This window comes from Chanodichthys erythropterus, chromosome 9 (genome assembly GCF_024489055.1).
Source record: "Chanodichthys erythropterus isolate Z2021 chromosome 9, ASM2448905v1, whole genome shotgun sequence".
Taxonomy (NCBI): domain Eukaryota; kingdom Metazoa; phylum Chordata; class Actinopteri; order Cypriniformes; family Xenocyprididae; genus Chanodichthys; species Chanodichthys erythropterus.
The window spans coordinates 7,555,604-7,568,504 of NC_090229.1; the positions used below are offsets into that span (position 1 = coordinate 7,555,604).

The following is a 12,901-nucleotide window of genomic DNA, read 5'->3' on the forward strand; positions in this document are numbered from 1 at the left end:
TAAATTTCACATTAGATATTACTTATTCACATTAAATTGTTAAAAATGCCTGTTAAAACCTTGAATACATTTTTATAAATATAAATATATAAATTATTTACAAAAGAATCATCAGATAAATATTGAAAATATGTAGAAAAACATCCATATTTTCAGCTTTGAGGATATCCTGAAGGAAGGTTTTGCCAGATTTAGTGGACTTCTGAGGAAAATTTTGAACAAATCTAGCACATAAAATGACGATCGTACAATATTACACCCTCATAGATCATCAGCAGCATAGAGCCAATCCAGTGTGTTATTGTGACTTCATGTAATGTGTGTATCAGTTGAGTGATGTTATGTGTGAATGTTTATATCCTCAGATAACACAGTGAAGTCAGAGAGCAGCTCCACGTCGGATTCCACCAATCAGGACACTGGTGAGTTATGGGACGGATCAGTGCTTTACATTAGCAGGATAATGCATGGAGAGGCTGAGATAAGAAGCGCTATTACAATGAGAGGATGAGTTTAGTGGATGGAGAGATCCCGCGGGGGTCATTAGAGTCTTCACATCAATGAGTCAAAAAGCCTGTTATTAACACTCACCGAACTAATCCTCTCCCCGTGGCATTTTTGATTCTCACACGTTCTCCTCTCTCTCTCTCTTTCACTCTGTTTTCAATTTCGATTAGGAAATGATGTGATGAAATTATTTATATTATACAATATTGCCAAAGCATCAGTACAAATAACAAAAAAATACAGAAAAAGCTGCCAATAATAGTAATAAAGACAAAAAAAAAATTGTTAATATAGTGACTAAGTAATTGATTGTGCTTATTTTCTGAGGGTATGGTGTTCAGATATGAATTTTGCTGTAATTGATAATTAACTAATCTCCTTTAGTAGCTCTTGTGTATGTTTAGTAACCCCAAAAACTATTTAAACACCTAAGACACACTTTAAAAAAACTGAAATATCAAAAAAAAAAAATCAAACCAAGTGGCATTTAATTTAAAGAAATATAGCACAGAGCGCAGATAACACTTGCTTTGTTTTTTTGTTTTTTAATGCAATTAAATTATAAGAACTTCTTTATTATACACTACTTTTCAAGATTGGGGTCTGAAATATTTTTTTTTAAATAAATTAATACTTTTGTCCAGCAAAGATGCATTAAATTGATAGAAATCTTATAAATGCCTTTACTGTTAATTTCGATTTCAAATGCAGTTGAACTTTCTATTCATCAAAGAATCCTGAAAAAAGTATCACAGTTTCCACAACATTGATAATAATAATAAATGTTGTTTTTTTTAACAGCAAATCATCATATTAGATTGATTTCTGAAGGATCATGTGACACTGAAGACTGGAGTAATGATGCTGAAAATTCAGCTTTGATCACAGGAATAAATTACATTTTAAAATATATTCAAATAGAAAACATGTATTTTAAATTGAAATAATATTTCACACTATTACTATAATTTTGAGCATAAGAAACTTCCTTCAGAAATCTTACAGACCCCAAACTTTTGAATGGTAGTATGTCTTAAAGGGTTAGTTCACCCAAAAATGTAAATTCTGTCATTTATTACTCACCCTCATGCCTTTTCTACACCCGTAAGACCTTCATTAATCTTCAGAACAAAAATTAAGATATTTTAGTTCAAATCCGATGGCTCTGTGAGGCCTTCATAGGGAGCAATGACACTTCCTCTGTCAAGATCCATAAAGGTACTAAAAAAACATCTAAATCAGTTCATGTGAGTACAGTGGTTTAATATTGATATTATAAACCGACGAGAATATTTTTGGTGCGGCAAAAAAACCAAATAACGACTTATTTAGTGATGACCGATTTCAAAACAATGCTTCAGGAAGCATCGGAGCTTAAATGAATCAGTGTGTCGAATCTGCAGTTCGGAGCGCCAAAGTCACGTGATTTCAGCCGTTTGGCGGGTTTGAACCGCGATCCGATTCATGATTCGATACACTGATTCATAATGCTCCAATGCTTCCTGAAGCAGTGTTTTGAAATCGGCCATCACTAAATAAGTCGTTATTTTGTCTTTTTGCCGCACCAAAAATATTCTCGTCGGTTTATAATATCAATATTAAACCACTGTACTCACATGAACTGATTTAGATGTGGTTTAGTACCTTTATGGATCTTGACAGAGGAAGTGACATTACTCCCTATGAAGGCCTCATGGAGCCATCGGATTTCAACTAAAATATCTTAATTTGTGTTCCGAAGATTAATGAAGGTCTTACAGGTGTAGAAACGGCATGAGGGTGAGTAATAAATGACAGATTTTCATTTTTGGGTGAACTAACCCTTTAAAAGTGTATAATTGTTAAGTAGAAACTGGGCTTCTGTCTCAACTTCACAAGTCTCTCTTTCTCGCTCCCTCAGAAGACGCCTCTGACGGCCTGTCACCCTCACGTCCCCGGCTGGTCTCGGGGAGCCCAGACAACAGGTTTTCTCGAAAACTCTCCCCTGTGGAGATCTATTACGAGATGAAAACTCGCCGCAACTCTGTGGCCAGCTCAGCCAGGTATGCGCTCAGCATGAGAAAGTAGGAACAGCTGTTTTTTCATCTTATTTAGTTCCAAAGGTGAATCGGCATTGATTAGCCTACCTGGAATTACCTCATTTAGAGAGAAGCTTATGTGGTTTGTGTTACAGTTTTTCTCCATTGGTTTGGCTCATTTCTTGAAACAGAAATTACATTCTCAAAACAATGTGGACAAACCTCCAAACCACTTGGCAATTGTTCACAACAGAATTGATTTTCTCATTCATTTCATCAAATTGCAAATGTCTAAGTACATGTCTCAATGTCTCAGTACATCTTTGCAAATGATTAAGTACAGGTAGTCTACACTTTCCAAGTGAATAGATCTTGTTGATCTAAACTGATTGTTGATTCTCAGTCTAATGGTTGTTCGCTCCAAAACGTGTCAGCGTCATTTCATTGTATAAGTCATCACATGCAATTATCAGAATTAGTCAAGAACATAATAACATGAATACCATATATGAATCCTTGGAACATTTGATAAATTTATTACAGCAATTGACAGTCAGGTGAAACTAGAACTTTACTAACGAAGGAGCTTTATTTACAGCACTGTAGGCTGTATATAATTTTCATTGTTTGTGTGTTTATATTACAGTATATTATGCTGTATGTATTTTCTTTTTACTCTGATGTATGGAAGTTACTTTATGTGTGTGAATGATAATGGTTACAATTTCCTTGGCAGTATGAGTGCAGTGTGTGATGTCAAACCTTGGAGGCTACTCTTACCCTAAAATCCTATTTCTTTTTTCCGTTTTATACACAATTGTATTCTGTTTGCTAGACAAAAAACAGTACAGTAACCATTGTCAATGAAGGACTGGGCTAAGACTGAAAGGTGGACATGAGGGATATTTCAATGGTCCTCTGCCATAGTGACAAAACATCTAAACATTTTGATTTGCAGTGCTTACACAATGCCAAAGGGACAAAGCATTTTGGGGGCACTGACTGTTTAAATGAGAAGGAAATTTAGTTTTGACACACGACTGAACTGTTTTGGGAGAGGTATGAGCTTTTTCAAGTGAGCTATAGTGTTGTGCTGACTGTTTTGCCAAATGATCTTAGAGTTTTGAGAATGTAATTTCTGTTTCAAGAAATGAGCCAAACCCAAGGAGAAAAACTGTAAAGGATCAGTTCACTTCAGAATTAAAATTTCCTGATAATTTACTCACCCACATGTCATCCAAGATGTTTATGTCTTTCTTTCTTCAGTCGAAAAAAAAATGAAGATTTTTGAGGAAAACATTCCAGGATTTTTCTCTATATAGTGGACTTCAATGGAGTACAACGGGTTGAAGGTCTAAGTTTCAATGCAGGTTCAAAGAGCTCAACATGATCCCAGACAAGGAATAAGGGTCCTATCTAGTGAAACGATCAGTCATTTTCTAAAAAAAAAAAAGAATTATATTCTTTTTAACCACAAATGCTCATCTTGCACTGCTCTGGGATGCGCCACGCATTACGTAATCACGTTGGAAAGGTCACGCGTGACGTAAGTGGAAGTACCAAGCAAGTGTTTACAAAGCAAACGCGCAAAGATTAAGTCAAACGCCCTTTACAAAAAAGGTAAAACAACGATGTCGGATGATTTGTAGTTAAAAAGTATATAAATTTCTTTTTTTTTTTTTGAAAATGACCGATTGTTTCTCTAGATAAGACCCTTATTCCTCGTCTGGGATCATGTAGAGCTCTTTGAAGCTGCACTGAAACTGACATTTGGACCTTCAACCCGTTGTTAACTGTTGAAGTCCACTATAGAAAAATCCTGGAATGTTTTCCTCAAAAACCTTAATTTCTTTTCGACTGAAGAAAGAAAGACATTAACATCTTGGATGGCATAGGGGTGAGTAAATTATCAGGAAATTTGAATTCTGAAGTGAACTGAACCTTTAAAAGCTGATTCCAGAACAAAGGCTCTTTGCTACTCATTAATATTTATGCATTGATCTAAAAGACGTTGTTATCAACTGTAACCCCTTCAGCTTTAACTATATTTATCATGTGACTATTTTAAAGGTGCCATCGAACATTTTTTTTTACAAGATGTAATATAAGTCTAAGGTGTCCCCTGAATGTGTCTGAAGTTTCAGCTCAAGATACCCCATAGATTTTTTTTAATTAATTTTTTTAACTGCCTATTTTGGGGCATCATTAAATATGCACCTATTCAGGGGCTACTGGCTCTTTAAATCTCGCGCTCCCTGCCCATCGAGCTCGCGACTATAATACTGTGCATTTACAAAGTTCACACAGCTAATATAACCCTCAAATGAATCTTTACAAAGTGTTCGTCATGTATGCTGCATGCATGCTTCGGGTCATGTGAGTATAGTATTTATTTGGATGTTTACATTTGATTCTGAATGACTTTGATAGTACTCCGTGGCTAAAGCTAACATTACACACTGTTGGAGAGATTTATAAAGAATGAAGTTGTGTTTATGAATTATACAGACTGAAAGTGTTTAAAAATGAAAATAGCGACGGCTCTCGTCTCCATGAAAGTAAGAAACGATGGTAACTTTAACCACATTTAACAGTACATTAGCAACATGCTAACAAAACATTTAGAAAGACAACAAATATCACTAAAAATATCATGTAATCATGGATCATGTCAGTTATTATTGCTCCATCTTCCATTTTTCGCTATCGTTCTTGCTTGCTTACCTAGTCTGATGATTCAGAAAACTGATTCATGGGCTGGCATATGCAAATATTGGGGGCGTACATATTAATGATCCTGACTGTCATGTAACAGTCGGTGTTATGTAGAGATTCGCCTGTTCTTTGGAGGTCTTTTAAACAAATGAGATTTATATAAGAAGGAGGAAACAATGGAGTTTGAGACTCACTGTATGTCATTTCCATGTACTGAACTCTTGTTATTTAACTATGCCAAGATAAATTTAATTTTCAATTCTAGGGCACCTTTAAAATATCACTGTATAATAAAAATAATAAAGCTAAAATTTTGAATAAAAACATAACTTCATTATCAGTTTTATGAAAGTGTCTTTGTCACCATATAACATCGATCAGGATTTATAACAAGAAGACGTAACTACACTTTGTTTTTTCCCCAGCCCGAGTCACTCTCTTCCAAGAAGTATGTCGAATCTGGAAGGTAGAAGTGTACCGGCAACTCCGCTCTTGTCCCGCAATGGAATAACAGGAGTGCACATCAGGTTATAAATGTGCAAAACACACATGCACAAACGTATGTTAAACACTGCAGCTATATAATCAGGTTGCATGTTGATTATATAGCTGATTACAGTTAAAAAGCCCTGAATTGATAATGGCACAAACATTTTGATTAAATTACTTATTTGCAATGATGTGTAATGAAGTAATGGATGTCTAAGGAGGTTGAGTGTAAAGCCACATTATTTCCTACTCAATCCAATTACACAAACAGAGCAGCTTGTTGTGCCGCAGTGTTGGAAGATACTGAAGTCAGCATGTTTGGATACTGATTTATTGTGTAGCTGTCATTTAATCAGAGTCACTTGAGGAGCTTAAAGTCCCCCCCCCCCCCCCAGAAGAAAAGGATATTTTGAAAAATGTTTGTAAACAGTTTCAGTTCCCATTGACTTCCATTGTACTTTTTGTCTAAATGGAATATTTTTTGTATAATGGAAGTCGATGGGAATCGAAACTGTCTGGTTAGCAACATTCTTCAGAACATCTTCTCTTATGTTACAGAGAACAAATAAAAGTTAGCCCAGGCAAACACCATGTTTTGTTTTTGCATTTTGTCACTTTTGTTGCTTTTCAAACAAGGACTACCATTTTAAAGTTTGGTGTCAGTAAGATTTTTAATGTTTTTGAAAGTGTCTTATACTCATGAAGGCTGCATCATTATTATTATATTGTTATTTGATCAAAAATACAGTAAAAACAGTTATATTGTGAAATAATATTACAATTTAAAATAACTGTTTTCTATTTAAATATATTTTAGTGTCATTTATTCCTGTGATTTAAAACGGAATTTTCAGCATCATTACTCCAGTCTTCATTCACATGATCCTTCAGAAATCATATTCTGATTTCTTTTGTAACATTATAAATATTTTTTTAGCATTATAAATGTAACTTTTCTAACATTATAAATGTCTTCATTGTGACTTTTGATCAATTTAAGCATCCTTTCTGAATAAGTGTTCATTTCTTTTAAAAACAAAATAGTACTTACCCCAACCTTTTGAAACCTTTTGTATATATTTACAAAAATAAATAACCCGCTTATATATGTCAGTGTACTTTAGCCAAAAGAAGTAAAATTGTAAATGTATGTTGTGTTTGTATTGCGCTTTTTACAATATATAATGTTCTATACAACAAAAAGTGCTCTACATAAAAAATTTAAAAAGTAGGCAAGCCAATTATATTAATATATAAAAAAAAGCAAAATAATTACATACTATATTATATAAGAAATAGTCCATTTAACATATTTTGCTGGATTGCAATACTCCTACCACTTTGAGAAACTTTTTATTCTGTTAATACTTTTGAAAAGGATTTTAACCAAGTAAATCCAAATTTAGTCTGAAGGTTTTTAGTGTGTAAAAATGTATCTTAAACATCTTATTTAGTTTTATTTTTGAATAACTAAACATGGCTCTTGCCATAAACAAAGCCATTAAAGCTGGCATGCCATTAAAAAGGAAAGAAACAAATAAGACAATAATATTACATTAGCTGAATTTGTGTTACAAATAAACACATTGCATTGACATGTTTAATTAATATCTTAAAGGGGATAGTTCACCCAAAAATGAAAATCATCCCATGATTTACTCACCCTCAAGCCATCCTAGATGTATATGACTATCTTCTTTAAGATGAATACAATTGGAAATATATAATTTTCCTGGCTCTTCCAGGCTTTATAATGGCAGTGAATGGGGAGCCAGATTTTGAAGCAAAAAAAAATGCATCCATCCATCATAAAAGTGACACATACGGCACCAGGGGGTTATAAATACGGCACCAGCCTATATAAAAACATTATAAAAAACATTATAAATTCAAATAACTAGCTTCCGGCAGACGGCCGAACACATAGTGCACAAGTCGACTTGTGTAAAGTTTTATAAAGCTTGGAAGAGCCAGGATATTTTTAAATATATCTCTGATTGTGTTTGTCTGAAAGAAGATAGCACATACACCTAGGATGGCTTGAGTAAATGGTGAGTAAATCATGGGGTATGTTTAATTTTTGGGTGAACTAACCCTTTAAGGTAGCATTATTTTATTTGACAGACCTAAAAAATACATATTTTTTGAGCAATTTAATGCATCCTTTTGGTTTTTGGAAAACAAAAATCATACTGTCCTCAGTCTTATGAATGGTGCGGTGAATGTATTTGAATGTGTTGTTTGTTTGTGTAGGTCAGAATCATCTAGCGGCACTGCTGCTGTGAAGCAGTGGTCAGACAATCCCGAGGCGCCTCAGCAGGTGCCTCTGCAGTCTCAGGAGGGGTCCTCCGCAGGGTCCTACGAGCAAGGGCACAGACGAAGCAATAGCTCCGAGACGTTACTCGACCGGCACGGCACTGCGGTGGAGGAGGGAGGTCAAAGGTTAGGCATGCCTGTACGAAACGGCCCGTACAAGAGCTCAGAAGCACTCATGGACACGACTTTAAAACAGGCGCAGCGGAGCAGCCCCGAACGGCAGGTAAACGGACACACCGAACTGGCCCGCGTTCGCTCGGCTGCGGGAGGTCGAGGAACGAACGGAGGTGGCGGTTACAGTGAGATCCTCATGGATTATGTTTGGGGAAAACAACAGAAGATGCAAGCTCAGCAACAGCAAAGACTTCAGGTCCAAAATAGTGCCAAAACCCGGCCGTGGCCCGAAGGTCCCAATGCTCCACCGCCTCCCTACAGGAACGGCTTCCCCCAATCGCAGCAGCTTATCCTGGGCAACGGCCCTCCGGCCTACAGTCCGCTAATGCTGAGAGGGAAGCCCGGCGAGCCTCGGAGGGTCAAAGTGACGCGCACCAAATCCTGCGGCCCGTTCGTTCCCTTACAACAGCACCAGCAAGAGTCCATCCTGCTCTCTGCCTACACCGAAACCAACACCGCCAATGGTATCGGCAGTAACGCAATGCATAATCAGCAGACAGACCACCCACACAGACCGCCCCACTACCCAATCGAGTCCTCCGCACCCACAACCCCCGATGACCCCACACGCAGCCTACACAAGGCCTTGGCGCTGGAGGGCTTGAGAGACTGGTATCTGCGGAACGCACTGGGACAGCCAGCCAACGGAGGGAAGGGCAAAGAGGGGACGCAGACTCAGCGCAGGCGTACCACGTCCTCTCTGCACAACTCGCACCCCCATCCGCCCCTAAAACACCAGCCACAGTCCTTTCAAACGGACACGTCCTATCCACAGATGCCCCAGTCGGCCACGTTTCATGGTCATCCTCTACACGGCAGGTAATTGCAGAATGAATTCAAATCTACATTCATATGACACAGGAAGCATCAGTTAAGAAACCCTTGATTTCAAAAAAGGTAAATATATATATATATATATATATATATATATATATATTAGGTACAGCATTTATTAATCTTGGTCAATGCATTTTTCTGCATATACTAATGCATTTTCACAAAGTTTTTGAACTAATTTTCATTGTAGTACTTAAACAATAGTTTTTTTTTTTTTTTAAATTAACATTTTAAATATTTTACATGTTTTATGTATTTGAAAGAAGTCTTTTCTGCTCACCAAGGCTGCATTTAAAATAAAAACTGAATTACATAAAAACTGTAATATTGTGAAATATTATTACAAATGAAAATAACTTTTTTCCATGTGAATATATTTTAAAGTGTAATTTATTCATGTGATGCAAAGCTGAATTTTCAGCCTCATTACTCCAGTCTTCAGTGTCACATTTTCCTTTTCTGCATACAATAATGCATTTTCATATTTCAAGTTGTACAAATTAACAGTTAGTTCAATTGAATGAATTATAGTATTTTTTTCATTGTAGTATTAATATATATATTTTTTTAATTAAGATTACATTTTTCATATTTATTATATATGCTACCATTCAAAAGTTTTGGGTTGTTAAATTTTTTTTTAATAGAAGTTTTTTTTTAAAAGAAGTCTCTTCTGCTCACCAAGACTGCATTTATTTGATTAAAAATTCAATAAAAACAGTAATATTGTGAAACATTATTACAAATTAAAATAACTGTTTTCCATGTGAATATATTTTAAAGTGTAATTTATTCATGTGATGCAAAGCTGAATTTTCAGCCTCATTACTCCAGTCTTCAGTGTCACATGTTCCTTTTCTGCATACAATAATGCATTTTCATATTTCAAGTCATACAAATTAACAGTTAGTTCATTTGAATGTATTATAGTATTTATTTTTATTATAGTATTTTTGAATGAACAATAGTATTTTTTTTTTTAATTAACATGAAATTTTTCATATTTATTATATATGCTACCATTCAAAAGTTTAGGGTTGGTACATTTTTTTTTTTTAAATGTTTTTGAATATGAATATATTTTAAATATTATTGCAATTTAAAATGTAATTTAGTCCTGTGAAAGAAAGTTCAAAAGAACAGCATTTTGGAAATATATATATATATTTTTTTTGTACAAAGGTAAAAATCTTTACTGTCAATTTTGATCAGTTTAATGTATCCTTGCTGAATTTTTCGACCCCAAACTGTTGAATGGTAATGTATATCTTTTAATATTATATTTTATATACAGTATGTTTTATATATTGTGTCTCCTCTTCTTTCTTATCGCTTACAGGTCGATGGAGCTTTCATTGTACCAAGATACCTTTTCATCTAAAATGCAGGAGATGACACTTAAAGAGACCAGTAATGACAGACCCACGCCAGGCACGCTGGTCTGACACGCAAACAAACAATCTCACCCACACACACTCATGCAAACTCAAAGAGACTACAGCAAACACCAGCTTACCTGTGTATGGAATGGCAGAGAGAATGCCATAGTGGACTTTCAAAGAGACTTTTTGCTTCCTTTCAGCAGTTAGAATTGAATAATTCTGACAGAAATCAGCCTAGCATCCTTGTAATACTAATACATGCTAAGCTACCACTGACATGGGACAAACACTTGTACTCAAGACCCTTTTCAGCATGAGATCAAGCTGTCTTCTAGTTTCACATCTTTTCTCGGTTCCCGTAGACTTTTTAGATAGTTCAGTAAATTTCCCTTTTAATCGGCGAAAGGTTAGTCAGAGAAAAGAGACAATATGTCACCATATTTCTATTAGTAAACAATAATGCAAGTTCATTCTATCAAATATTTCCAGCCTTGGTATAGATTTGTCACAAAACATATACAAGTTTTTCTGGCAAGACCTTCCAAAATAGTTCTGGACATTTGAGGCCCTTTGAAAAAATATCAGGATCTTCTAAATTTTTTAATGAAAATATTTCTATGCAAATTACAATCAAGAAGACTGTGTTTAGACAAAATTAATTCCTTTTTTGTCGTTCTGAGTAGCAATTTTAAAATGTGCAGGAGAAAAAAACAAGCCAAATCTTTAACTTTGATGGACTGTTAAAGAGTCAGTGACTCACAGTATTTCATGAAATGTATTAGTGTGTTAGTATCTTTATTACTAATGTGGAAGAGTATAAATGTGCTCATTCAGGATGATGAAATTAAAGGGTTAGTTCATCCAAAAATGAAAATTTTGTCAACATTTACTCACCCTCAAGTTGTTCCAAACCTGTATGAGTTTCCTTGTTCTGCTGGTCCCCATTGACTTCCATAGTATATAAAAAAAAAAAATCTATGGAAGTCAAACTGTTTGGTTACCAGCAGTCTTCAAAATGTTTTCTTTTGTGTTTAACAAAACAGAGAAACAGGTTTAAAACAACTTAAATGTGAGTAAATTTTCAATTTTGGGTGAACTATCCCTTTAAGAATGGCACAAAGGTCGCTGTGCGGCTCAAACAACATCTTTATCTGTATCACATGTATTTATGATGGTTTCTATTTCCTCAGGCTCTAATTATATACCAGTATTACTAAATACAATCACAAAGAAAATTAGGTAGAATAAAGTAAAAAACAGGTAGAATAAAGTAAAAATGATATTTGATGTATTAAAAAATTGCATTTCTTCAGAAATGAAGTAGAATGAAACCTGTCAAGAACGCATTTTACTCAAAAATCAAAAGAAAAATATATTTATATTGTTTTAGGTCTCATTATGACATTACTTGACAATATAGCACCAACCCAATTCTCATTACTGTAATAGAAGAAAATAATCATGGATTTAAGGATCATCTTAGTATTTATTGTGCTGGATTTATGCTGATTTAAAAAAAGGATTCTTTCAGGACATGATGAATTTTAATTACTGTAATGAAAATTTAATGGGAATGACCATAGAGAATAATGAGAAATATAAAAAAAGCTCAAAAACAAAACATGCATCAGGATGCATTAGTAATGAGAATGTGGGAGAAAAATGTGCTTAATGTCAAATAAAAAACATGGGTCTTAAAAATAGAGGTCCTTTAGAAAAAAATAATATTTTGAAAAATATTATGAAAAATATATTGATATTGGGGTGAAATATGACCGTTTCCACACTGTAAACCTGAATAAGTTGGCTAAACTCAAAAAATTTGAATGCCATGGGCAAGGCATGCTGGGAAATAGAAATCCCAGCCCAGTTTCAGTTAAACTTAAAGGGTTATTTCACCCAAAAATGAAAATTATGTTATTAATTACTCACCCTCATATCATTCCAAACCCATAAGAACACAAATTAAGATATTTTTGATAAAATCCGATGGCTCAGTGAGGGAATGTTAATTTGGACTTTTAAACATCCAGAAAGCTACTGAAGAAATATTTAAAACAGTTTATGTGACTACAGTGGTTCAACCTTAATGTTATGAAGCGACGAGAATACTTTTTGTATACAATATAAAAAAAATAACGACTTTATTCAACAATATCTAGTGATGGGGGATTTCAAAACACTGCTTCATGAAGCTTCGAAGCTTTACAAATCAGTGGTATGGTGCGTGGTATCAAACGATCTCAAACTGCCAAAGTCATGTGATTTCAGTAAACGAGGCTTCGTTACATCATAAGTGTTTTAAAATTTCAACGCTTCACGTGGCTTTGGCAGTTTGATACACGCTCCGAACCACTGATTTGAAACAAAAGATTCATAAAGCTTCGAAGCTTCATGAAGCAGTGTTTAGAAATCACCCATCACTAGCTATTGTTGAATAAAGTCTTTTTTTTTTTTTTTTTT

The 12,901-nt window shown here is 34.7% G+C and overlaps 1 protein-coding gene across 1 annotated transcript in view; it reads left to right on the plus strand.

Annotated features, from left to right (window-relative positions):
* ccdc120a (coiled-coil domain containing 120a) overlaps positions 1–12,377 on the plus strand; it is a 36,658-nt gene extending 24,281 nt beyond the window's left edge. Inside the window, exons 7-11 of the mRNA XM_067393508.1 lie at positions 366–422; positions 2,408–2,549; positions 5,666–5,767; positions 7,983–9,038; positions 10,396–12,377. Of these exons, the coding sequence (XP_067249609.1) occupies positions 366–422; positions 2,408–2,549; positions 5,666–5,767; positions 7,983–9,038; positions 10,396–10,501 (1,463 nt within the window). The 3' untranslated portion in view covers positions 10,502–12,377. The remainder of the gene's footprint in view (positions 1–365; positions 423–2,407; positions 2,550–5,665; positions 5,768–7,982; positions 9,039–10,395) is intronic.
* Positions 12,378–12,901: the final 524 nt, after the last annotated feature.